The sequence below is a fragment of the Pseudopipra pipra genome, chromosome 4 (assembly GCF_036250125.1).
Source record: "Pseudopipra pipra isolate bDixPip1 chromosome 4, bDixPip1.hap1, whole genome shotgun sequence".
Classification (NCBI taxonomy): Eukaryota; Metazoa; Chordata; class Aves; order Passeriformes; family Pipridae; genus Pseudopipra; species Pseudopipra pipra.
In genome coordinates this window covers 25,853,280-25,878,078 of record NC_087552.1, presented here as the reverse complement: position 1 = coordinate 25,878,078, position 24,799 = coordinate 25,853,280, and the positions used below count along the sequence as shown (strand labels likewise).

The window sequence follows — 24,799 nt, the reverse complement described above, 5'->3', positions numbered from 1 at the left end:
AGAAACCTATTATTGTAAAGTCTTATACTCTGGTGAAAAAACATAGATCCTGACCCAGAGATCTAAGGCAATGAGTAACCTGAATTCCAAAAGTATTTGTTTCGCTAACATACTTAAACCCAACATGAATGACATGGGCTTACTGCCTATAAAGATGGTTACCTTTAACAATTGCACACAGCTCCATTTATCTAGTTCATGAATGAAGCTATATGTGTAATTTCATATATATAATCATATACATCAAATACATATATATGTAAGGGAGGAATTAAAGAATAAATGCTTCTGAGTATGATTCATCAGTAATCAAAGCACAGGAAAAAATGTAAAATATTTTGTGTGTGTTTCTGTAACAACAACTGCCATGTTTATAAAATTATTGCTTAAGCTTTTCAATATTAGCTGAAGCATTAATATAAATTACCTGATTTCAAAGATAATGGAACATGTCTAGTTAAAATCAGGCCTCTTATTTTAAAATTGTAAGTAAATGTAAATTTCACAAATGAGAAAAATATTGTGTCTGTTGGCATCCTAAGGCTCATTATGTGTTTAACCTTTACCTTTAATCATAGTTGGCACACTCTGGCCTTGTGTAGTTTGTTTATGGGGTATTAGAGAATCTAATATTTCAATCAAGTGACACTGGCAGCCAAGCAGGATCAAGCTGAGGCAGAAATCCAAAATTATCCAAAATGACTCCATCAATGTTCACTGACATAAATTCAAATGTTAAAAGCTCAGGCTGGCAGGATACTGTTTCAACGGTTATAGGATTTAATACGAAGGCCAAAGTCCTGCTTCTGTAGCAGGCATAGAAGGCTTACCTTGAAAAGAGAGAATTTCCCCACTACAGTAACACAGGAAAATTGCACCATGTATTCTGAAAATATAATTAAGAATGAGAGAAATTTCATTATACTTATTGCATATTGAACTCTATCACTTAACATTTGTAAGCTTACTGATGATTGTAGTATACAGATGCTACTCAAAACCAGCTTCTTCTTTTTTTCTTTTTGGTCAAAGCACTCCTGCAAGGATTTTTTTAGTGGTACGCCAAGAATCTGGTGCAGCAGAAAAATAAAAGTCAGCAGAGCTTGCTGTCTTTTGCCTTATTAGCAATGCTTTTCATGGATGTGTTAACAGCTGCAATTCTGAAATGTGTTCTTCTGTCATGGGGTTTTTCAGCAGACTTGTGGGAATTATTAAAGGAAAATGCTTCTTAATACTCTTGTGACCTCTTAGTTCCCTGGTCTGTTTTTAATGAAACTGGGTAATTCTCTTTGTTGTCCTTCCACTCCAATGATAATATAAAGAGGCTTTATGACTTTTCAGATTCTAGGTCAAACTTTTCTCTTGTGGGGGAGGGGAGGAATAGATGTCCCCGATTAAGAGTCCTTCTGGAAAATTTATTTTCTGATCAAAAACCCGCTTTTTTTTTTTCTCTTGGATTTGCAGTCAGCTTAGTTCTGCATGATGATACTAAGAGCAGAGTAAGTTAGTCTGTTTCATTCCCTCATGAGCATTTACAGATGAGGTGGACACACTTGTTTCATCTTTAAGAAGCAGGAATATCTTGCTAGGAACACCATAATATGCAAGCGGTGGGTTTTAGGTTTTTTTAATTCTCCTGCCTGCCACAGCACATTTCTTCTGCATGAACCCAGAGCAGAATCAGCAAAAGCTCCTTATCCTTTCCTTTCAACAAACCTCCAACTGCAGTGTCTGAGTTAGAGAACTGTGTGTAGCTTCCCCATCCATCTTCCCACAGCCACGGAAAAGGCAGCACAGAAAGCCTTTTCCATGCGTACAGGATGCAATAAACGTCATGGGAAGCAAAGGCTGAAAAGACACAAAAACGTACTTCCTCCTCGGTGCCCTGATAAGGCATGGTGCCCTGATAAGCCTTGGATGGGCTCAGGTCTGATCCATCGCTCAAACCAACCTGACAGGTCAGCCCCCCATCTCCTGCGACCCGTTCACTCAGGCATCCGGGACGCCCTTTTGGGCATCCCAGGGTCCAGCAGGAGGCTTTCACTGCTGGCCAAGTGAAGCTGTGGTTTTGGAGGAGGGACTATGTCGCTAGCAGCAACAGCGGGGGAGGAGGAGGAGCCGCAGCCGTCACAGAGGAGCTGCTGCAGCGAGCCGGGAGCACGTTGTCGCCTCCCCGTCCTCGCAGGGAGCGGTTCCCTCGCTCTGGTCCCTGCTGTTCCCCGGGTGAGTTTTCTGACCTTCTGTACCGTTGCACCCCATTCCCTGCAGCTGGAGGCAGCAGGAGGGGTGACTGCCGGGCACTGCTGGCTGGCTTGGCAGGCAGGAGGCTGCACCGGCGTTTCCTTAGCCTCTTTTTGTGGATGTGATGCGTGGTTTAGGTTGTTTGGGGTTTTAATAGTTTATTCTGAATGCCAGTTGCTCTAGCGATGCTTGTGGTATTTTATTTGTATTCCTTTCTGTACCGTCTGTGTGCAAAGCAGAACGTAGAGAGTCACCAAGCCAACACAGCTAATGCGATAGGCATGCACGTGCTGTCCCTGTCCGTCAGCTGTCCCTCTTTCCTCCTCCTTACCCATTAAAAACAAGTAAAATGATAGGATCTAATGAAAACCTCTCTGGTTTCAAAATAAGGAAAGTGTGTTTTCCAGGGAGGTACTAAAATAAATCTGTTATTGGCTGATTTCCATGGGACAGGCCTTAACCCTGTGGTATGAATTCCACTCTGTGATTTCTCAATCACTTGATTTTGTTTGAATACGGGGTGAAGTTTAAAAAACAAAACAACACCTCCTCCCCGGGCAAAAAAATTACAGTGAACCCCCAGAAGACTGACCCTCCCTGATGTAAGTACACTAACCACTCACTGTGGTCCCATTGATCCAACTGGACATTGCTTAGAAGTGGGTTCTTGATCCTGCTAACAGGGTGAAGACCTGTCACAAAACAGATAAGGACAGCACATACACTACTACATTTCTCGTTCACACCTGGAAACTATTCCTGTTAAGCAGAACATTCATCTCCCTGCTTAGCCAGTCCTTTCTTTCACATGCTGCTGTGAACCGCGCATCCAGGAGCTGAAGCTGTGGCCAGGTGGACCTGCCTTTCTCCAAAGTGTTAATGTATTTTGTGTTACCAACTACATGACCCCGTGAACTGGGATGTCGCCCGTGCAAAGCTGGAAGGAGAACAATATCTTTCTGTCTTTTACCCACACACGCCCCTTTCAGAAGTACAAAATTAAGTACAGAAATATTGGGAAAGAGGTCAGTGAAGGGAAGGAGGGAGGCACTGGTAAGTTGCTGATAACTTTTTATTCCAGTTAGTACAACTGGCATTTGTGGATTCCCCGCCCCAATGAAGGGATGAAAAAAAAACCAAACCAAAAGTATCACTGATGTTATTAAAGAACTCTAAGAACACAACTATTTGGTTCCATGAGTAGTAATTAAAAATATAGAAAAGTATTGGAATTTGAGTAGACTTAACAGTTTACATTTAAACAGGAAAGAAAGCAAAACTCTTACCTTAGAACACACTGAAAGTGTTTGCCTTTGCCAAGCCTCAAACCAGTTTCTTATCAGAACTGCTCAAACTACCCTGGTGTTACAATGGCCCCTGTCTTTGTTTATGGCATCATCATTCCTAAATATCAGATATTTCATTATAAACTGAAGGCTTAATAATTGTGAGAATCAGCTCTGACTTACTTCCAACAATTTAGCAAGGAAGGAATTTCTTGGCTCAAAAGTTCTGGCTTAACTTCACTGGTGTTTTATATGGTCAGAGCAATGTAAAAGATTTCAAGAAATTTAGCTGATGGAGAATATATGCACAGCTTTGCTGTAACAAAGAACACTAGCAAGCCTTGTCTTCAGGCTCATGCAACTCTTGCTGGCTCAGACTTGTGAAACTACAGTAAATGTTTGCACAAAAAAAAAATCTGACATACAAAACAGTGCGCTGCCATATGTCCTGTTAGAATCTATGGGACAAGAAGTGGACCAGTTAGACTGAGCAAATACAAACAGTTTGGACCTTATTTCCCACTCTAAGATGTATATCCATGGAATATAAGCAGTTAAAAAGAGACGTGTTTTATCAGCCTAACCTGAATACAGGCTGCAAGCTGTGAATAGGCTTGATCTTTACTCATAGACTCAAAGGCATCTTCTCTTACATATTCAGTCAATATATTGTGACTAGTGGCATCTAACAGAGCTATGCTCTTGAAAATTCCCCTGAAAATCAACCTGGATCTGGTCAGGCTTAAGTTAGAAGAAAAGTGTCCCCTCATGAAACTTCAGAAATCCCCTGGAGCTTTAGGAACTATAGTTGTTGTTCTAACTTTATTTAATGGGTACTTGCGCTGCCATGCACACAGGGCCTGTGACACTTTCAGAACTAGTGGTCCTCCTAAGTGGTGTTGACAGCAAATAACCTTTATCTTTGTGCTGGTAAGAGGCACAAATAGATATAGATAGATAAATAGATAGATAGATAGATAGATAGATTTCATATATATATGTTGCAGCCGTACATTTAAAGAGGAATGAACAGGTTAGCACAGATCATTGTGATCCTAAAACTCAGGGGTTTTTATTTTATTTTTTTATTGCTTGTCTTTGTAAGCTTAATACTGTTCTTCCGTTAGTTTCTGTCTCTCGTTCTTACATACAGCGTACAGGCGCATGCAAAGACCATTAAATCTGGAATTGGGCTGTGAGGGTTTTTTCACCTGAGCTATGGGAAAAAGACAACACTGAGAAGTGTTCCATTTGGAAAACAGCGTTATTTATGTCTCTCTAACTTTTCCATCTTTGTTGCTTTCCTTAGGTTTGCAACAATGGTAAAGGAAGATGTAAATAACAGTGAAGACTCTGAGCCATCAGTATGTGAGCGAAATGGCATGATTCTTATGCATGAGCAAAGTGAGGTAATTAACTAAGATCTCTAACTGCAATTCTAGTCAGAAGGAACCCTCCTTTTCCTTTCCCTTTTCTTCCCATATTGTTAAAATCCCTGAATCTGAAGAGAATACACATAGAAATCTCCTCGGTGGGAATTTTTTATAATTAACGCGTGTTCAGTTTGTACAGTCTGCAGTATGTTGGATTGCTGGAAATCAGTGGTTGCAGTTTCAGCTTGAGGTGGAAAATGCATCAGCATACATTTTTTGGAAGAAAATTATGTGGCCTTACAATTACTTCTTTGCTTTCAAATTGCACTTATCAGTCCATTTGCTGAAAGTTGTTAATGCATATCTACCTTTTCTTATCTAATAAAAATTTAAAAAGCCCACGCTTTTAAGCTTCTCTGCCTATTTCCAGTATTATTGGAAATGTCTATGGCTTTAAAAAAAGACTTGGAAGTAAATGCAAGTACAAATAAAAATCTTAACATAAAAGGCACTTAAAGGTAAGCATATACTATTGAGTATAAAGGTAACTGCTGTATCTTTATGCACACAGTGATTATATTCATATGGCAATCACGGAATCACAGGGTAGATAAACAAGTAATTCCATGCTGAAAGCTCACAAGATTTGTGTTCCAGTTGTGACTCTGAGTAAGGAATTTATATATATATAGAGAGAGAGAGAGAGGGATGAGACATAAATAATCAGGAATGTGGAAGTATTAGTGGGGGAGGGCTACATGAGAGGCAGAACTCCATGTCTACACTATGACAATGAGCTGACATGAAGGTGAATAATCATAAGGGAAGGTAGATGATTAACTTGTCAAAAATAAAGACGCTAAAATGAAGTGAGACACATATCCAAAAATGGTCAAAAAGTGCTTTGGCTATGAATATGGATAAGTAGATGTATCAGTATAAAAGAACAGTTTCAAGGAATCATTCTTCAAGGGAATAACTCCCAGGGTAGTATTTCTCCATCTCTACTTTGACTTAGCAGCTTGAGCCTTCCAGCAATGGATCATGTGAGTAATGCTTGCACTGGCCAGCTGTTCTTTTTCTTTCATATTTGTTCTGTTATTTTTGTTCAAGGTTTTGCAACAGGAATTATTTAGCAGTTACATTAAAGACACTGTCTCACTGGAATTATGCTAATTGTTAACTTTATTGTGAAATCCAGTCTGGAAGCAGAACCCTATCAAATTGTAGAAAATATTAATAAATATTTAGTTTGTATACAAGACAAGCTGAGCTTGGCCTGTTATTATTGTTTCTTCATCAAATATGCAGATACTATTGCTGCACAGGTGCTATTTGTACTGGGACAGGAGTCCTCTCAGTTGCAGATAAAAAGGCAAATGGCCTGCAGTCTCTCCCACGCAGTTCTTTGTGCCATGGAAAAAAACAAACACACAACCAAAAACGCCAAACTACAAAGTTGGATGTGGTTGTTTAGTTAATATAGTCATTTGTAGCCAGTGTGGCTCTAGTGCATCCCACCTGACTTCAGGTCTTGTACACTACTTCAAATATATGCAGTGCCACCTCTGAGAGAGTCTCCTTGTTTTCATTCAGCAGGGACCAACAGCAGATGCCAAAGGTACCGATGGGAATACACAAACAGAAGAAACTGCTCTCTTGAACCACTGTGCTCAGCAACCTCCAGAACCAATAGCAGGGTCTTCAAGAACATGGAGGCAAATATTTGCTTGTCCTCCTCAGGGTTTACTGGCCCAAACAGTGACAAATGGTATGTAAGAAAGACAGAGTTTAATTAAAATGAGAAATGGCAAATGAAGTATTTGTTTCCCTGAATGGGATGATATCTGTCCCTTTATCCTTTAAAAAAGTGAAGGGAAACAGTTGTGTTTTACTTATCACACTTTTCTGTTAATGTTTTAGCAGAACAAAAGAAGTAAAACAAAGATTTGAATGTACAGTTTTTGTTTCTCCACTCTCTCTTACCTGTTTATCATGGTAGGTATGTTTTTGCACTGCAAACTGTTTTCATCAGAAGAAAGACCTCCTAGGTTTTGTCTTGATATTTTGTTTTGGTATTGAGAGCATTAAGGTGATTCTGAACACAATGGTATATTTGGCATGCTGGATGGCTTTCTTTTTAATTAAGGCAATAAATATAAGACTTGGCAGTGATACCTTCTTTTGTTCCTTAATACCCCAGGCTTGCAAAGCCAAGAATCCTAACTACAAGGCAAACTGACCCATTTTGTTTAAGATTTGTCCTAAACTGAAAGTTCAAAGAAGAGATGCCTGGCTAATAAGTTATTTAAGCTTTTTCCTGACAAAAGACACATCCTGTGGCTTTGACTGTTTCCACAGCCTCCATTCACCCTCACTTGGGATTCTTCGGCTTTTATGTTTGGAAATCTACTGATTTTCCCTTTTGACACCTGTCACCCTCAAATAAGATTAAGAAAAATCCAGTCTGAAAATGCAATATACTTTCCTATGATCATGAGAAGGATTTATTCAACACATTTTTTCCTCTCCTTCAGTCTTCTGCTTTTATATCTATGCATAGCTGTTCTTGTTGGACAACTGTAGGAACAGATTTGTGAACCGGCAAAGAGCATGTTTTCACTTACTGTTCTCATAATATTTTTCAGGATTTCTTTTTCCTTGTATATTATTCCCCTTTGATTGTTGTATCAAGGGAAGTGTCTGTACTCCTTCAGGCTGTCCAGAGATATGACCTTCTTCAGAATGTTTTTCCCAAGGATAACAATGTATTGTACAAGCAGATCCAGCCTAAAAATTATACTTCAATTCTTTTAAAAATTAGGCTGGAGCTGCAGTCATGAGCTTGAAGATATGCCAGGCTGTTCAGCGGCAGATTTTACTGTGGTTCTGAAGTAACTGAAGGAAGATAAGCAAATGCAAAATAAGTTAGTGAAAGTCTTTGCTTTAAATTTGGAAACTGTGAAATGCCTTCCACGGTGGCCAAAGGCTCACTCAGAACATTTTGATCTCTAATGATGTTCCTGTTACCATTTTTTAAAGTATCTTAGCATCTATAAAATCAGAACATCAGTTTAGAGACCATCAAAGATTAAATGCATTGTTATGATTAAACTAATTTTTAAGGTAAGTAATCTTATTTCTGAAAGTCACGGTAACATTTTTCTTCAGGAGAAAAACAAATGTGATCCAACAGCAAAGTTGTTCCTGAGAGATTATTAAATATGAATATTTTTTGTTTCGTTCCAGTTGCAGTCGTGGTCCTGGTTTGGGCTGTGGTTTGGTCCATAACTGGGGCTGAGTGTCTCCCAGGTGGAAATCTGTTTGGAATTCTATTTCTTTATTTTTTTGCTGTCATTGGAGGTAAAATTTTTGGATTCATCAAAATACGAACCCTACCCCCTCTCCCTGCTCTTCTGGGTAAGATATCCTTCCTTCTTTTCTTCCTGCATATTTTGTGTTGTTTAAACCACCAAGCAGTATCTGCAGGCTAGGCGTGTTTGAATTGGGAACAAGCAAACTGTGTCACACTCCAGATCTCTTCCTTTTCCAAGTGGCGTTTTTGGTCCTCTTCAAGAGGGTGCAAAATTCCCCAAACTGGCTCAGGTGAAATTGTTACTGAGATTCTCCTCATATTCTTTGGGGGTCAGAGAACTGTATACCTACAAATTCAGAGTTTATTGTCCTCCAGTCCCCTCTGTCACAGTTACTTAAAATTTGGGTTTAATAACACCAAACAGGAATCTTAATCCAGACCTCCTGTTATAGTAGAATAATAAATTCATAGCAAAACTATTGCTGAGCTGTTTCATTAGTTTCTTCCACAATGAAAATGTTTTCCAAAGAAATCGTTATAGGAATCCACCTCTACTAGTAGTCCGAAAAATTTCTTTTTTCCTCTTCCTTTATTTCAAGATAACTGAAATGTGAGGAAATAAATTCACCACAAAGAATAGTTCTTCTGAAGAGATTTATTCTGAATCAATCATAAGATTGTTTTTCACATCAACATTCTATTTTATTTTACACAGAAAGGCAAAATAGAAATGGGAGATGAAAATAACATCTTCAGAATGTTTTCAGACTTCTTTCCTAGAGGATGTTTCAGTTTTGCTTATATCAGTACAATATTGTGAAGTGCTGTGATATCAGTGAAGCTGGAGAATGAAGCTCCAGGTTCTTCTCACCAGCTGTATGCTGCCTCCTTGCTATGCTTACTGCATAAATGAGTAAAGCTGTTGACAGACAGTAATACTTCATGGCAGAGTGGGCTTACAAATACCTGCCTGTAGTGCACAGGTGTGACTTTGTAACCTGCACAGCTGGTGCTGTGCCTCAGACAGTTGTTCCATACACATCTCCGTCAGGCAGTGTGCACGTTCTTGCACTGCTTAGTTTCACCAGCAAGAAAAAATTCAAATGAGAGGGAGGGAAGTTTTGCATAGAACATGCATGCCTGCAATAATATGAACACAGAATGTCACACGCAGGGAGTCTCCCTTTCTAAAGTAAACACCCCCCTTAAACAAATAAAAATGTTTCTGACCATTTGGATTCTGTTTGTTTGGGGTTTTTTTAATTACGTCTGTATCTAAAAGTTATGAGTTGAGCATGAAAGTGCTTGTCAGACAGGTAATACTGGACAACAGAAACTTAAGCGTGACTGCACATGTTTGTTGAATTGTTTAGCACCGAGTTCATTGTTCTGATCCCCAGTCTTGAGAAAAATTGGAGAAGTCAGAAGAAGAGATAGACAATGTCTTTGAATATTGTTTTTACATTAATAATGCAAATCTGGTACTCTTACATATGTTTAACCCACTTGTGCTAGATGCAATAGAGTGTAATGTAGGTGGCTAAGCACTTAAGCACCTTATAGTGAGCCTCTGTTTCAGGAAAAAAGGAGTGAAATTGGTACTGAAACAACCACATAGTATATTTTAGGTACACATTGCAGAGAGGTTTCTGCAGCAGGCGACATGGAGCAGAACAGTGAAGATACCCTTTGAGGTGGAGACTTTTGCTTTGTTAAGTAGCTTTCTAGATCAGGGTAGTTCTGGTGACTCGGACCTCAGGCAAACATTGCAAAGAGCATATGATCATTATACTACCCTTATATAATTCTCATGAGGTACTGCAAATTAATTATGCCATGCTTTTTTTCCAGGAGGTGTTAGGAAAAGCAGTGTTCAGAGTGTTGCAGGACAAATCAAGTCCACAGTTGAGGCTCACACCAAGCAGGGAGCAACCTGAGCACAATGATTATTTACTTTTTGTCTTTTTTTGGTTTCCTGTTTCTAAACTTGACTAATACAACATTATGCCACAAAAATGAATCATCAAGATTTACAATGAATCTCTGCAGATCTATATCTATAGTCAACTTCTCCTGTACTTTTCCATATCCTTCCAGAGCTACAGTTGCAAGAATTCTCTGATTGGATAGTTTCACTAATATTTGCAAAAGTTGAATCTTGCAAGTAGCTCAAATAGAGGATAACACCAAGTTTCTGATTTTCCTGCCCCCTTTTTTCCCCTTTGTGTAAGAGTCATATTGCCAGAGCACTTTAAAATGTCTACATTAGTCCATGATTAGCTGTTTTAGGTTATATTTCCCCAACCTCGGCATTATGGTTCTTGTGACCTGCATTTCTTACACCTAAGAGGATTTTTAACGATTTTAACGATTTTCAAGTTCTGAGGTAAATACACAATATTAGAAGATCTTCCTCTTTTCATGTTAAAACATGCTAACAAGAAAAAAAATCTTTAAGGATGCAGGAGTGTCTTTGCTTATGGTAAGTAATCAACCTGCACCTGGTGAACAAAGCCAAATTCTCTTGAATTTGACTAAAACTGTGTCAGCATCCTGCGGATTTATTGGTGACCTGTATTTTCTTAGGCCACTTTCACTGCTTTAAATATGTTTCTCTCTTTTCGTGCCTCAGTCCCATTGTTAAAACATGTCTAATAATTCAGAACATGAATTGTTACTTTTTCCTCTCGTAAATAAATATTATGGTGTCTATTTTTAAGAATGCTCTGCAGGCTTTTCTCGTGCATTAAAACCAAATCATTTATAGGAGCTTTCATTTGCTTTCATTTAAGGGATGCTACTTGCTGGTTTCCTAATCCGAAACACTCCATTAATTAGTGACTTTGTCCAGATAAACCTACGCTGGTCTGCAGCACTGAGGAATATTGCTCTTTCAATTATCTTGACTCGAGCAGGACTCGGCCTGGATCCAAAGGTATGGCACCAGCCATTTGTGTGAGGGAAAGTATACAGCAGCTCTCAAAAAAATTGAATAACTGGCTCTGTTAAAAATATTGAACTGTTCAGTCTTGGAGAATCTGCAAATTTGATCGTTACAGAAAGCATAGCTTATATTGTGTATATATATATAAGCGTAGCTTATATGTATGTTAATATTGACAGTTGAATTTGTAGAGTAGGCAAGCAGTCCAAAAAATACCTGAATAAAACTGATTTTATAACTATTTTCCCCCTTGCCCTAAAGGAATTTCCTAAATTTTGTAAACATCTTGAGGATGTGTGCTCTGTCATGGACTGTCAGGAAGAGTTTACACTCCCAGACAAACTCCCTGTTAGTTTACACTGACAAACTAAAGCAAGGAATGGAAGGGATCCCCAGTCCTTGAAAGAGAATGTTCCTGTGTGGACAGAAACCCAAAAAACTCACACAACCAAAAAAAATGTAAACCTGTATGACTTTTCTGGCTTTTTTTTTAATGACTGCCATTTTAATTAATTGCATTAATTGCAAAGATGAGTCCTACTTCACTACAGAAACAATGACTCACATCACCGTGAAGCCCATAACAGTCTGGTGAACAAAAAATAGTCTTCCTCTGCACACTCTGAAGTGTGATGGTCCATAAATAATGAAGGCAAGGTTTTGCTCATTCAAAACCAGCTGGCTGAAGTAAAGCTGTAGCATATTAGTCCCTGCCTATTTAAGGAACCACTTAAGAGTTTATATAAAATTTAAGGTAAAATATAGGTAATTGAGAACATCTAAACTGATTTTTCTTAACCAAGAAAATCTAGAGAGTTGCCAATGCTTCAGATATTTAGCAAAATAAGGTTTTTTCAATATTGAAAACCATCTGGTTGGTTTCCTAGATTGTCATCGTATTTTTTCCAAGACATTGAAGCTCGTATGAGCGTGAACTGTGTGTTGTTAGACACAGCTTGGATGCCCACTTCAGTGAGAGTGCACTTCTTTCTACTTCATGTCAACTTTTTGTACTGAGGAAACTTCATCTTTGACTCATTTTTTTCCATGTGGCAATCAAAACTGTCATTTTGACTCTGTATGTGGCAGTGCTTTGATGCAGTTACAATTGTTCCTCATGTAATTGAAGCTGTGAAGACAAAGATGTCAGTAGATCTGCTCAGCCCTGATAATGCTGGGATAAACTGGACTGATAAAAAGGGGAACTCATTAATTTATTTTTTTTTTTATTCCATGTCAAAATTAGGAAACTGTCCTAGCAGAGTAACGTTTGTGACTGACTATTAAAGACAGCTGTGAGAAAATTTTTTTAAAAAAGTAACTGAGACAAAAGGAACTTAATCTGCTCAGGATATCCAGTGAGAGAGAGCTGAAAGAGATGCATGGCTCCTTGTGCCAAAGTTATGTAGTTCTACAACTTTTCATGATTTTTTTTCTTAGATTTTTGTGGGTGCTTATTCAACTTCTGGGATTATAGCAAAATCTTTTGTGGGTGGAGCAAATGACCTCAAGTCAGTGTGGGTAAGTCAGCAGTGTCGAGGGTACACTTTTCAAATGGTTCCCAGCTAGTCCAGCCTCTCACATTTAGTTTGCTTTGCACAAGAAGCCAAAGAGAATTTTTTGCTACTCCTTCCTGTGACATGCAGGAACCTTGTCAAACCTAGATTCACTGCCACACGTGAAATTTTACACCCAAATCCTGTTGTGCTTGAGTCTATCTCTAGCTTAGGCCATGTGACATCCTATAGTGCAACTCAGACAGGACTCTTTTAATAAACCAGATCAGATTGTAACTGTATTTCCTCTCTATAAAGCCAAGGGTACAGACACTGATGTGCTTGTATTGTTGCAGGCTCTTAAGAAGCTCAAAGCTGTCTGTTTACGGCTTGCTTTTGGACCGTGCCTCTCAGAAACATGCACAGCTGCTGTTCTTGCCTACTTTCTCCTCCATTTGCCGTGGCAGTGGGGATTTATATTAGGGTAATGTATCTTCTCCTCTCCTGTATGACAGAGGTGCCTGTTTTCATGGTGCAGTTAAATGATCCAAGTGTGGTTAGTTCTCTAGGCCAAGCAGAGACCTCAGTTCAATGCCAGTTAGGAAGCTGTGCTTAGCCCCTGTCTGGCTCTGTGGCTGATTTAAAGGTCATATTTCCAGGCTGTGGAGGAGTGTTTGCATCATTACTCTTCTTTGTTTGTGATCTGAGCACTTGAGGAAGGATGGTGCAATCCCTGAGTCTTTAACCACAACACAGGGGGCTTTTAGGGACAGAAAATTATACCACAACTTAGAGAATCTTCATACTGGAAATCAGTATTTCCCCCAAGAGAGATGCACATAGGACAGTCTTCCTATCACAAGTTGCAGGATAAGGATATGGCGTGGTATTCTGGAGTAATATCCTTGAAGAGAAAATATTTTCCATCTAGTTCTATCTAAATTGGTGGACATAGTCCAGACCCATATACTGGAGCAAGATGGGTGAACTCCTCCTGTGCCACACACTTAATTTTATGAGAAGGAACTGGGCTACTGACTCATAAGCATGTCTAGACCAGGTTCCTAAATGGAACAATGAAAGTATCTATCAGAGGAGCATAATACTGGCCTGCAGTGTAGACTCACTTTTCAGTCTGGAGCCCTTTTAATACTATTGAGTTGGGCAGAAAGTAAGAGCTGTTTGCAATCTGCATAGAAATATCCCTAAAGGTCTGGTTTTTTAAACTTCAAAAGAATTTGACCATAGGGTCAGAACATTTTGAAGTTTTTTATTTCAGTGCTTTCTTTTTAACAGAGCCTGAACCTATGTGTTTTCAGTTTTGTTGTAGGTGCAGTCTCCCCTGCTGTGGTGGTTCCCTCAATGCTGATTTTACAAGCTGGGGGATATGGAGTGGAGAAAGGTGTCCCAACTTTGCTAATGGCAGCTGGCAGCATTGATGACATTCTGGCTATCACAGGCTTCAACACTTGCCTTGGAATGGCTTTCTCCTCCGGTATGCTGGTTAATCTGTACGTGGCGAAATCCAGAACAAACAGTGATATTTTGAAGAACATGTGCTCTGTTATGACCGATTGGTTTGTAACTTAATGACATCTCCTTATAAAGTTCATGTATGGACTTGAATACTGAGATGGAAATTGCTCCTGTTCAGAAGTCTTGGTGTAACATTGTCTGCTGAGTTGTGGGTCACAATAACTTTCAGAGAACATTTCTCCCTGTCTGCTCTCTTGGCTGCCAAGTCTGGTCCCTGCATGCCCAACATAACACTTTCAAATTTCCCTGGGTTTGGCAAAGTTCTTGCAGTGGCTCTTTCTCTGGCTTGTCTTGCACATTTTCTTGCCATGAGCTTTCAGAGAGAGAAAGTTGCAGTATCCAGTTCTTTCAGGCCCTTAGGTTCCCTCCTCAACTCCTTTGCCCCAAGTAATTTAAAACAGACGCTGTCCTGGAATCACCCTCATAGGCCTACAGTGTGGTTTGTGTGGGAAGGGTCTGTGTATGGCTTACTGAACACATTTTTTGTTTGCCAAATAGGTTCTACTCTGTACAATGTGCTCCGTGGAGTGCTGGAAGTTGCTGTTGGCATAGCAGCTGGGGGGATTCTGGGAATGTTTATTCGATATTTCCCAAGCCATGATCAGGTAAAAACCCAATAAAAAAAACTTTATAAGATAGAGGTTCTTTACGATGGGATGATTTGGGAAAGCTGTGTACAGTGCTAACAGCTTCCAGGTTGCAAAGCCTATCAAGTGACAATGTGTTTTATAGGTGATTACTTGTTCACTGCACCAATAATGATATATGATCTCATAGTCCTTCCTGATGCAGAGTTTGGAACCCAGCTCACCATCCTGCTCTCATTAAAGGTAGTGGAAATGTCCACATGTAAAGGAGGAAGGGTCTGATAGCCATTTCAGACAGTAAAATAATAATGTATTAGATTAATGTGACATATTTATTCCTATAAGGTGTATCCAGTAGGCCTAAGATTAAAAATTAATAAAGGAGACATATTGGAGGCTTTAAGTGATTGAGCATATCATTAGTGCTAATTAGAATGTGTTGCTTTCAATAAAAATTAATCTTATAGAAAGTGGTAGATGAACTTACTATTGAGGGGCAATTAAATGAACAAAAAATTATGGAAGAAAGTACATATGTTCTGGACTACTGAAATCACTTTGCAAAGCATCCACTGCCCTCAGTGGGACCAAATTTTCTTATTATTAAATAACATAAGTGTGATACAGGAGCTAAACAGATAGATAGGAATGGGGAACAATGGTAGAGATATAACTGTCTGATGTGAGACTGAATCACATAAAAATGTCCCTGGCAAATGTTTGTTTGACTTGTCCTTAAAAATTTGCAGTGGCAAGGATTTCACCTCTCATTGGATAAACTGTTTTAGTACTGGACTGCACAGGTAGAAAATCCTGTTATCACAGAATTGATAGAAGGGCTGTTAGAACACTGCATTACATTCCTTGTGATACAAAAAGCCTATTGGCAGTAAGATTTTGGATGGGCAGAGGAAAGAAAATACTAAATTTTCAAAATTTATATTTCTTAGGAATTAATGTAAAAAAAAAAAACCGCAAACAAAATGAGTAGTTCAAGTCTCACTTGAAAGCTTTGATTCCTCCAAAATTGTTAATTTTTATTTTTCTTTTCAAATTGTTATTTTCAAAATTAGAAGAAGTACCTTTTTTCCTCCATTTCTTAAAGAAAGTTGCTTTTTTGTTTGTCTCTTTCCTTGGCTGCAGGCATCTCTGGCATGGAAGAGATCATATTTTGCACTTGGATTGTCCATGTTTGCTGTTTTTGGCAGCATCTACTTTGGCTTCCCTGGATCAGGAGGACTCTGCACATTAGTCTTAGCCTTTGTTGCAGGTGTGGGATGGTCTGATGAAAAGGTGAATGCTTACATAAGAAGCGTATCATACCCAAACTCTGTTGAACATACAGCCTGATGGGAGTTTGAATTTCTGTCAGGACTGGTACTGGTGTATTTGTGAAGCTTTAGAGGGTGTACAGATTTGAAAACAAACAAACAAACAAACAAAAAAACAACCAGCACATTTTACATTTATTTTGGAAGTCTGTGTCTGTCTTTACCATGACAGAGAGTTACCTGGTATGTGAGTAGATATTGATACAGAGCCTGGCCTACTGACAGAGAAATGCTCACAAGCTTTTCTTAGACATCTTAAGCTATGTAAAGGAGACCTAGTAGTGAAGGCACTTGACTAGGAATCAAAAGCTTTTACAGACACTCACAGCTCTGTGAGTGTCTGTAACCTTACACAGTCACTTTATGGTAAAATTTACCAACAGGTGTCCAAAATATAGTTGTGCATATGGCCTGAATACCCTGAGGTTTTGTTCTCTGTGGGTTTGGGGGGTGAAATGAAAAACAGTAATTAACCATTCTCTCATCTTTGCCAAACCCCAGCCAGTGTAATTTGGATAACTTAGAGAGCAGGGTGCACACAATAACTGGTGATATAAGGCCATACAAAAACCATACAAAAGACTGCTTTCTAGTCACCTTCTCTTAGCTGCTAAGCCTACTTCCTCTTACTGTTGCTGCCCCACTGCATTTCTGTACCTTGGTATGTCTCACTGCCTCTTTTGCTTGATACCATCTTACATGTAATGTTTTGAGGGCATCTTTCCACAGCTGTAGCTTTGCAACATGCAGTAGGAAAAAAGAAAGGAAAGGGGGTCAGATAGAGCAGAGTCCATGTTATTATCCTGATCTAGACCCTGACTTTATTAAGATCTCAAGGTTTGTTAAAACAGTGAAAGAGAAGCTATGACTGTCCAATTTTAAAGGATGAAAAACTCTTCTTGGGACTGAACTAGTTAAGGACATTGCAACTAATAAAGTTCTCTATTTTAAAAGCTCATTTCAGAAGAAGGACCTTAAAAGAGCATATGCCATCTATAAAGGTTTAGTTAAACTTCTTTTGATCTGTGAATGAAGCTTCTTGACCTTAAGTATATTGATGTCAAATGCCTTAGGTCTTTTTCAGCAGATACAGCCAGAGATGTCTGCATACTGTATACTCAGTATATTATCCAGAAGCTCCCTGCTGAGCTTCTCAAAGGCCACTGCCTCCCACTGTCCATAGTGGAAGTCACTTGGCAGACACTGTCCACAGAGAACAATGAACATTGTACCTATTGCTGGAACAGTAAAATGGGTAGTAAACAGGCTGAAATCTATAGAGGAATTTTTTTTTTTGCTAAAAATTAGAAGGGTGAGAAAACAAGGAGAAATGAGGCAAATAACGTTTAGAAGTCTGTATATTTCCACCTGAATCTCTCTAAGGTTACAGAAGTTTTTGTATTACAATAACCTACCATTCCATTGACTGAAGAACAAGAGGTGTTGCAGAATCAGTCCCAGAGAGAACACCAAGGATGGGACATCACTAGACCTTGGATTGATTATTAAGTGACAAAGAACAGCACTTATATTTTCCACACACTCCAGCCTGAAGGTTCATTTGCTATTGTAGAACACAATTAAAAGAGGAGTGCTATTCAACATGCTATGTGTACCTTTTCCTATAAGTGGAAGATTTCTGTTTATCCTGGCAGCAGTTGTTTTAGGAAAATTGTTAGGTGTAAAGTTCAAACACAAGGAGAAAAGATGGTTTTGCCTTTATACAGTATATTGCACTGGAAAGTTCAGCACTTGTTATGGGTATGTGATTTCAGACTTGCTCAGCCTAATACTCTGAGGCACATGGTGTGACTCTTGGGGATGGTCTTGTGCAGGGCCAGGAGTTGGACTCGGTGATGCCTGGGGGTCCCTTCCAACTCGGCATATTCTGTGATTCTGTAACTTTGCCCCTGCTGACATGGAGAGAGGCCTCTGACTGAGTGCAGCACGAGCAGAGCTAGATCATGGCTGAAACTTTTGAGAGTCTGCCTGCACTCAGATACAAACAGAAGAACATGTTTAAGCATGCCAGTTTCCAAGGGCTCAGAAACTTCATGCCAAAGCTGCTGAAATTACATCTTCCTAAATACTGAAAATCAACAATGCTTTATTTTCCTCCTCTCTGAAAACTGCTCTGTTATTGTTCAAACACCAGTGATTATTTCTCTTCTTGAGATATCAAACATTTATTTACTAGCAGAGCTAGAAACAGTCTGACCTTCGAAAGGTGTGCAACTGATTTTGAATCTTTTAGTATTATCTCAAAAAAGGAGGAGCAATTCTGGACATCTTAACATACATTTTCACTTTGTTCTATGATTAATTAAATGTTGTGTCTACTTGACTATCTTTTCTGAATTTACAGATCGGTTTTGTTTTCATTGCAGAGGGACGTAGAAAAAATTGTGGCAGTTGCGTGGAACATCTTCCAACCTTTTCTTTTTGGTTTAATTGGAGCAGAAGTATCTGTTACATCTCTTAGGCCTGACACTGTTGGTAAGATCATTCACAAATTATCCAGCTTTCATTACTGCCTTCAAAAGATTCTCTATACAGAAATCTAAAGCAAAGCAGACTATGAGTGACCCAAAAAAAACCCCAAAACCCACCCCCACTGTAAAGCTACAGTTTTAGGAGCCTTGCTCCCCTCAGGCACCTGTGCACAAAAGTACTCAGAAGTGTTTGTCTTTGTTGCAGGGCTCTGTGTTGCTATATTAGGCATTGCCCTAGTTGTGCGAATCATAACAACGTTCCTCATGGTGTCTTTCGCTGGGTTTAATTTCAATGAGAAAGTATTTGTCTCACTGGCATGGATGCCCAAAGCCACTGTCCAGGTAAGCAGTCCAACATCACTTTCATTCCAGCCTAAATCTATTGTCCTTAGCAAAGTTCCCTGTAACTAGCACAGCAGTAAACAGGGAAAGGTTCAGGCTCAGTGACACCAGAGTGTAGTATATTGACAGTTCATATTCTAAACCACCCTAAGTCTGCTTGAAAAGTACATGGAGAACCTTCTATGTGATGGTGTTTTGCTTGCATCCTGGATTGTACTCTTAATAATGAGGAAGTTAAACTATTTCCCAGCCATTGCAGATTATTGTGCCTCTACCTCTACATAAAGATTATGAGAACTCTCAAAAATAGGCAGAAGCGTTTCCCTCTCACACATGAAATGTCTGCAGGGACAGTCGCATCAGAGTCTCAGAATAGGTATCAGTTTGTGGTCATTTTGGTAAGGTGCAATCTGCAAGAGCCGTATTACTAGAGATGCCTCAGGCTGGCTGCATTCCTGCTCCTTTATTTCAGTGATCATTAAGTCATTTAGACTTTGCCTCAATAGCACGATTACTTGCAAACAAAAGTTAATAATCAAAACAAGCAAGGATTATTGCAAGATTAGTGAACAAATTTTAAGAAGCCACTACTAGTTGACTACTGTCAGGATGCATTCTCAAAGGGTGGCATTTCAACAGCTGCAATATGCAATATACTGACCCATTTCATTAATCACACATTCTCCAGATGTGGATGAGATAGCAGCTAAGCAATGTTCTTCATTGGGGTAAACCATCCAGATAAACTCATCAGCTTAGGGAATTCAAAATGTAGCCAAGTGGAAATTGTACTCATAGGTGTAATATAATATTTACTTTTCTATGTACTGCCTAAAAACTAATGGGTTGAATGTACTAAATATGTCAAAGTTACATGAAATGTTGACTGATGATTGGTCTCTTCTTTTCCTCTTTCAGTGCTAAAGGTTATTTTTTCCATCTCAGCAATGTTTTCTTCCCTGCAGGCTGCAATAGGTTCTCTTGCCCTGGATACAGCAAGAAGACATCAAGATGAGCAACTGGAAAAGTATGGAATGGATGTACTGACAGTAGCTTTCTTGGCTATCTTGATTACTGCTCCAATTGGAGCCCTGGTTATTGGCTTGGCAGGGCCCAGACTTTTGCAGAAGGCTCAGACAAATAGCAAGGAGGATGAGGAAGGTGCTGGGGCTGGAGAAGAAGCAGAGGCCTGTGAACCTTCGTGAGACAGACATCTATTGGAATATGGTCCTTCAACCCTTACACATTTGTTGAGTAAACATGGCATGTCTCTAATCTCGCTGGAGGAAACTAAAACAAGTATCAGTTACATCTGCTATTTTTAAATTAGCCCTGGTGGAGTTCTATAAAATATTTTTATCTGTGGATAGTGCCTTGAGATGAAATAGCTGAACACAGAGTGAACAGGCTGACCAGGCAGTGAGTCAGAAGTTAGCAGTCAACAGTTACTCAAAATGTGTGGGTGGTGAGGCCAGGGAGAGGGTCAGAATTGTTCAGGCATGGAGTGGAGTCATGAGGTGGAATATAAACAGAAGAAAATGGAGACTAATGTGAATAACTTCTTGATGGTTGAAACTGGGCTGTGAGATTACAGGTTCAATAACTCAAAGAAAGCAACTTCCAAATAAGAGACTGCTGACACATACTGAACAAGTCCTGCTGGTGATTTCCTCTCCTTCCTCATTTGTGTTTCTAAAACTTGCCTTTTCCTACTGCTGTTCTTTCTCACAGCTGATGCACTCCTTTGTGCCTTCGGGGGACTGTCAGCTCTGGTCATTGCAAGAAACAGCAAGTGATACTTCTGTGCTAAAAGAGACAGTTGGGGCCCTCACAGACTGTGGTAATAGAGGTGTTGGTGCTGGTAGAAAAAAGGACAGAGTTTGAAAATGGGATGAGGGTTGTGGGGAGGTTATAAGAAATGTGAAAGGGTTGTGTAGGACTGGGAAGGCTGCTCCTTCACCTGTGTACCTCAGCCTTCACACACAATGTGAAGGGAGGGAAAGCCAGCTCTTTGGCCACTGAGTGGCTGTGTTCTGGTGCTGGCCACTGTAGGACAGATGGGAGAGCTCTTCACAGGTAGGGTTTGCTGACAGGGCAAGGCCTCAGCTCCTTCTGGGGAACTCAGCAGTAGCAATAGACCTCCTCAAATCAAGATTCCTGGGCCAGCCAGGATCTCCTGTTGCTTTATCCTAATACCCATCTGGCTGAGAAAATGCTATGACTGGGTCCTTCTCACATCTGCATTTGGATAACTGCAGCAAAGGAAACCAGGTATTCGCTAAAAATATAGCCGGTTAGTGCTCATTTTTCCAAGAGGTGGCTGGCTGGATTGACTATGGAGACTGGAGGGCTCTCAGATTTGCCAGGGCATTTTTTACTCCTGACTGATGCAGAAAACTAATATAATTTAAATGAACAGTTTTGAAAATGGCAGCGCAGAGCGGGATGATACAAAGCAAAAGGAGCCTCATTCTCACCTACTTTCAGGAAGGCTGCTGAAGGAAGGCAGGTGTCATGAGTAAGCAGTGTTTAGGACACAGCACTAGCACCCTCTGCATGTACACACAGATCCTGTGGGTCTTTCCAGAAACACAAGATGTGTGTGGCTGTGGATCATGGTAATGATTGGCAACACTCGTGTCGAATACCTTGCTAAAATATTTCAGCAGGGGAAGCAAAAAGGTCAAATGCAGTTTTCTTCATTTTATTTAAATTAAATGCCTCCTGCACAGTCAGTTGCATTATAGTTCACATTTGATTTTCCCATTCCCAGTAGAGTTCCCTCTCTCTTGTCCTTTACTGTCCTAAAGCCAGGAGTAACTTCCTCTGTTGATCAAAATCCTGGTCTTGCCTTTAGCTTTGCTGTCACTTGACAGATACCAGCAAATCTACATTCCTCCGCTACGTTTTTTACAAGTAACGAGCTCCAAGTAAGTTGTTCCCAGCTCCGTTCTGGGGCATGGAGTCAGTACAGCATCCCTCAGAAACTAGAAGTTATTTTGTTATTTTTTAGAAAGGATGCTGTATTGTGCCTGTAATTGAGGGGGACGACACTCCCCAGCAGATTTCTACACTACAGTTCTCTGAATTCATTTTACAGAATACTCTATAGAATATATTTGATGTGTCTAGATTTTGGCACTAGTAAGAACTAACCAATTCTATTTAAATTTTACATTTTTAATACGCAAAACAAAAAATGTACAAAAATGCATTTAACTACTTCAGTACTTTTAATATTGAAACTGTACTATTTGCAGAGTGTCGCACATGCCTCTGTATACAGATTAATTACAGATCAATATGTGTTCCTTTGTATATGCCTTCCTCTCCAAGGCAGAAAGAAAGCTTCCTGAGAAATGTTTAATAGCCTGCAATTCCAGCACAGTGATAAAAATACGAGGAAATTCTTTGGCAAGTTTTCCTCTAACAGTTGTCAAGTACACTGGTATTTTTTTACTATACACACTGCTGTTCTCTCTGCTTCCTTGGGAATGTACCATCTTCAGTTCATGTTTGTCTCCTGACCTGAAAAGATGCTTTCAAACTGTGCACCAATGAATGGTTAAGGGTGCTGTGCTTGGTGGTTATTGTGTCATCCCTTGACTTCTGTGCCTGTTCTGCCTACTTTGCATGGCTAAGGGAAGGCACTCTGTTCCTTAAATAGGGGTGGTTTTAATAGGAGGTTATTGTATTTTGAAATTGTATTGTCTATAAACCTAACTGACAAGGTGAGGGAATACAGTGTTCAGTTCAGACTGTCTGTAAAATAATTCCACTTGAGTAAAACTTTGAGGAGTTCACTTTTTCATAAAGTTTTATAAAAAGCTGAATCCTCCCACTGAGATCACTCTGCCAAATTTGGAATCTGGTCGATAACAGAAGTGTGATGTTGTAAGGATTACAGCCCTTTAAATTTGGACACAACCTTAAGTATGCAAGCAAACCTCTGACAAAGAGCCTTTGTTCATGATAACCTTACCACCATAACAGCATCTCATAAATCAGATTTACCATGTCCCCTTAACCTCAATGCACTCGCAATTTATGCATTACACCACTTCCACCATTCTGAGTTCCTGAATAGCTATACCACTGAAAAGTGTCATCTTTTTGCTAATCTCAATGAAATTGCATGCATTTTTCTTTCTTTGCTACCCTATGTGGATATTTCTCACAAGGCTCCTTTCCCCCAGCTTTTATTAAATCTTCAGAAAGATTCAGGTTGAAGCTATTACATAGACCTGCAGATCTAAAACTAAAAGCGTTAAAGCTTTGTAATGCTCCTCTCCTTACCTTCCAGAAAAGAAGAAAACACTTGCATCTTGTCATGAAAAGAAATCTTATATGAGGATTAAGAACCTATAACAAGGTTCTTTAATAAGTATCGTGACAATTTCAGCCAATTTTAAATAGCTGTTAACTTTGAGAGATACGATTTCACTTTTTATGTGGGTGAATCATAACATTGAAGACCACCTCCCTTTTAACAAAACACCAGGGAAATCATTAATGAATAATGCATAAATTCAAGCCAAGAGGATCTTTATGCCATGCCAGTCTCTTATGTGCGGGAAATAAAATCAGAGCACAGTGTGCAGTAACTGATAACCAGAGGAATCCCTCTCTCATGCAGACACAATCGTAGGCACAGCGCGGGACAGTACTGAACGTGCCGTTCCAGAAGGTTCAGAAGAACCTCTGCAGCAGAAGGTCTGACAGCATTCCTGGCAGCCAGCATTGGGCAGAGTTACAGTAGGCAGCATATGGGAAAAGACAGAAATTGGCCATCTGGAAGCAGGGAATTGCACAGGCCAGGGGATGCAGTGATAATGTAATTATAATCACTGCTTACTCTCTCTTTTTCAGCCAGTTTTTTAAGGAATTTAGACTGAAGCCTGAAATTAACTGTGAAACAGTCATGGTGTAATACAGCCAAAAAACAATGAATGATAAGTTTCTGCATTTTGCTTTTGTAATAAACAGAGTGAAAGAGATAAATTTTGGGTCAGCTGCATTTCAATTACATTTACTTTGTCTAGTAGTTGCCACAAGTCAAACACCTTTCTCTGAACTTGCAAGTTTATTTGTAGCCTAATCTAACTATTGTTCAAATTATAATCAAAAAGAAAGGTAAACATTACTGTTCTAGCAGAGTAAAAAGATATGTCACAATATGCCAATTTCAGTTTCTCCTGATTTTTTATTGAGACTGTGAAGACCTCAGTTCTCAAGTCTACTACCTCAGTTCTGGTCTTTATTAGCCTTCAAGGCAAATTTATCCCTCTGTGTGGAGCTTCCAAATTAGGTTAGAAAAGTCAGGTAATTGGTTCAACTCGCTCTATTGCTGGTGAAATACAGGGCGCTGCAGGCCCTTCAGCTCTTAGCTATCTATCTCTGTAGACTTCAGGTAGATGATTTGAACTGATTAGTAAATTCTTTGAGATTTTCTACAGAAATTTCTGTGTCCATGAGACAGTATTACCTTGACAGATTTTGAAATGCAAGGAAATGGTGATTTATCTTGCTTGTGATTGTCGTTATATTATTATCTTGTGGAAATTACTAAAACATCCTTTCTACAAAGGCACTGTAACTGAGTGCTGCTTTTGCAACACTACAAATGTGTTCCATTCCATTACAGACATAAGCACAAAAAACCAAACTCCTGTTTATTCCATAGCACATTTGTAGATAGTTTAACAGCAATCTCTTCTAAGAGCAGGCAGGGAAAAAAATTATTTCACAATCGACCTGTATTAAAGATGGAGTAAAGAGGTTAAACCTTACACTGTCGTTCTGCTTTTAGAGGAGCTTTTTGGGAGAAACAAAACCAATTTTGCTGTATTACTTAA

At 39.4% G+C, this 24,799-nt stretch overlaps 1 protein-coding gene across 5 annotated transcripts; it reads left to right on the top strand.

Annotated features, from left to right (window-relative positions):
* Nucleotides 1–1,913: 1,913 nt before the first annotated feature.
* On the top strand, nt 1,914–24,121 carry LOC135412982 (sodium/hydrogen exchanger 9B2-like). 5 transcript variants are annotated; one of them, XM_064652017.1, is made up of 13 exons: nt 1,915–2,223; nt 2,925–3,093; nt 4,837–4,936; nt 6,497–6,671; nt 8,150–8,320; nt 11,009–11,151; nt 13,013–13,140; nt 13,976–14,151; nt 14,691–14,797; nt 15,923–16,072; nt 18,498–18,606; nt 18,808–18,944; nt 19,910–24,121. In XM_064652017.1, the coding sequence occupies exons 3-13, from the start codon at nt 4,847–4,849 to the stop codon at nt 20,147–20,149; spliced, it is 1,626 nt and encodes a 541-aa protein (XP_064508087.1). In that variant the 5' UTR covers nt 1,915–2,223; nt 2,925–3,093; nt 4,837–4,846; the 3' UTR covers nt 20,150–24,121. The 5 variants fall into 5 exon arrangements, with proteins under 5 accessions (XP_064508088.1, XP_064508087.1, XP_064508086.1 ...); XM_064652018.1 differs by lacking the exon at nt 2,925–3,093 and having other exon boundaries at nt 1,914–2,223; nt 6,500–6,671; XM_064652016.1 differs by lacking the exon at nt 2,925–3,093 and having other exon boundaries at nt 1,916–2,223.
* Nucleotides 24,122–24,799: the final 678 nt, after the last annotated feature.

What these genes read in the sequence shown, in the direction of transcription:
- LOC135412982 (XM_064652014.1), top strand. An exon ending in CCCTCTCCCTGCTCTTCTGG is followed by an intron (nt 8,321 to 11,008) that starts GTAAGATATCCT and finishes CTTTCATTTAAG; the next exon opens with GGATGCTACTTGCTGGTTTC. An exon ending in ATTTCCCAAGCCATGATCAG is followed by an intron (nt 14,798 to 15,922) that starts GTAAAAACCCAA and finishes CCTTGGCTGCAG; the next exon opens with GCATCTCTGGCATGGAAGAG.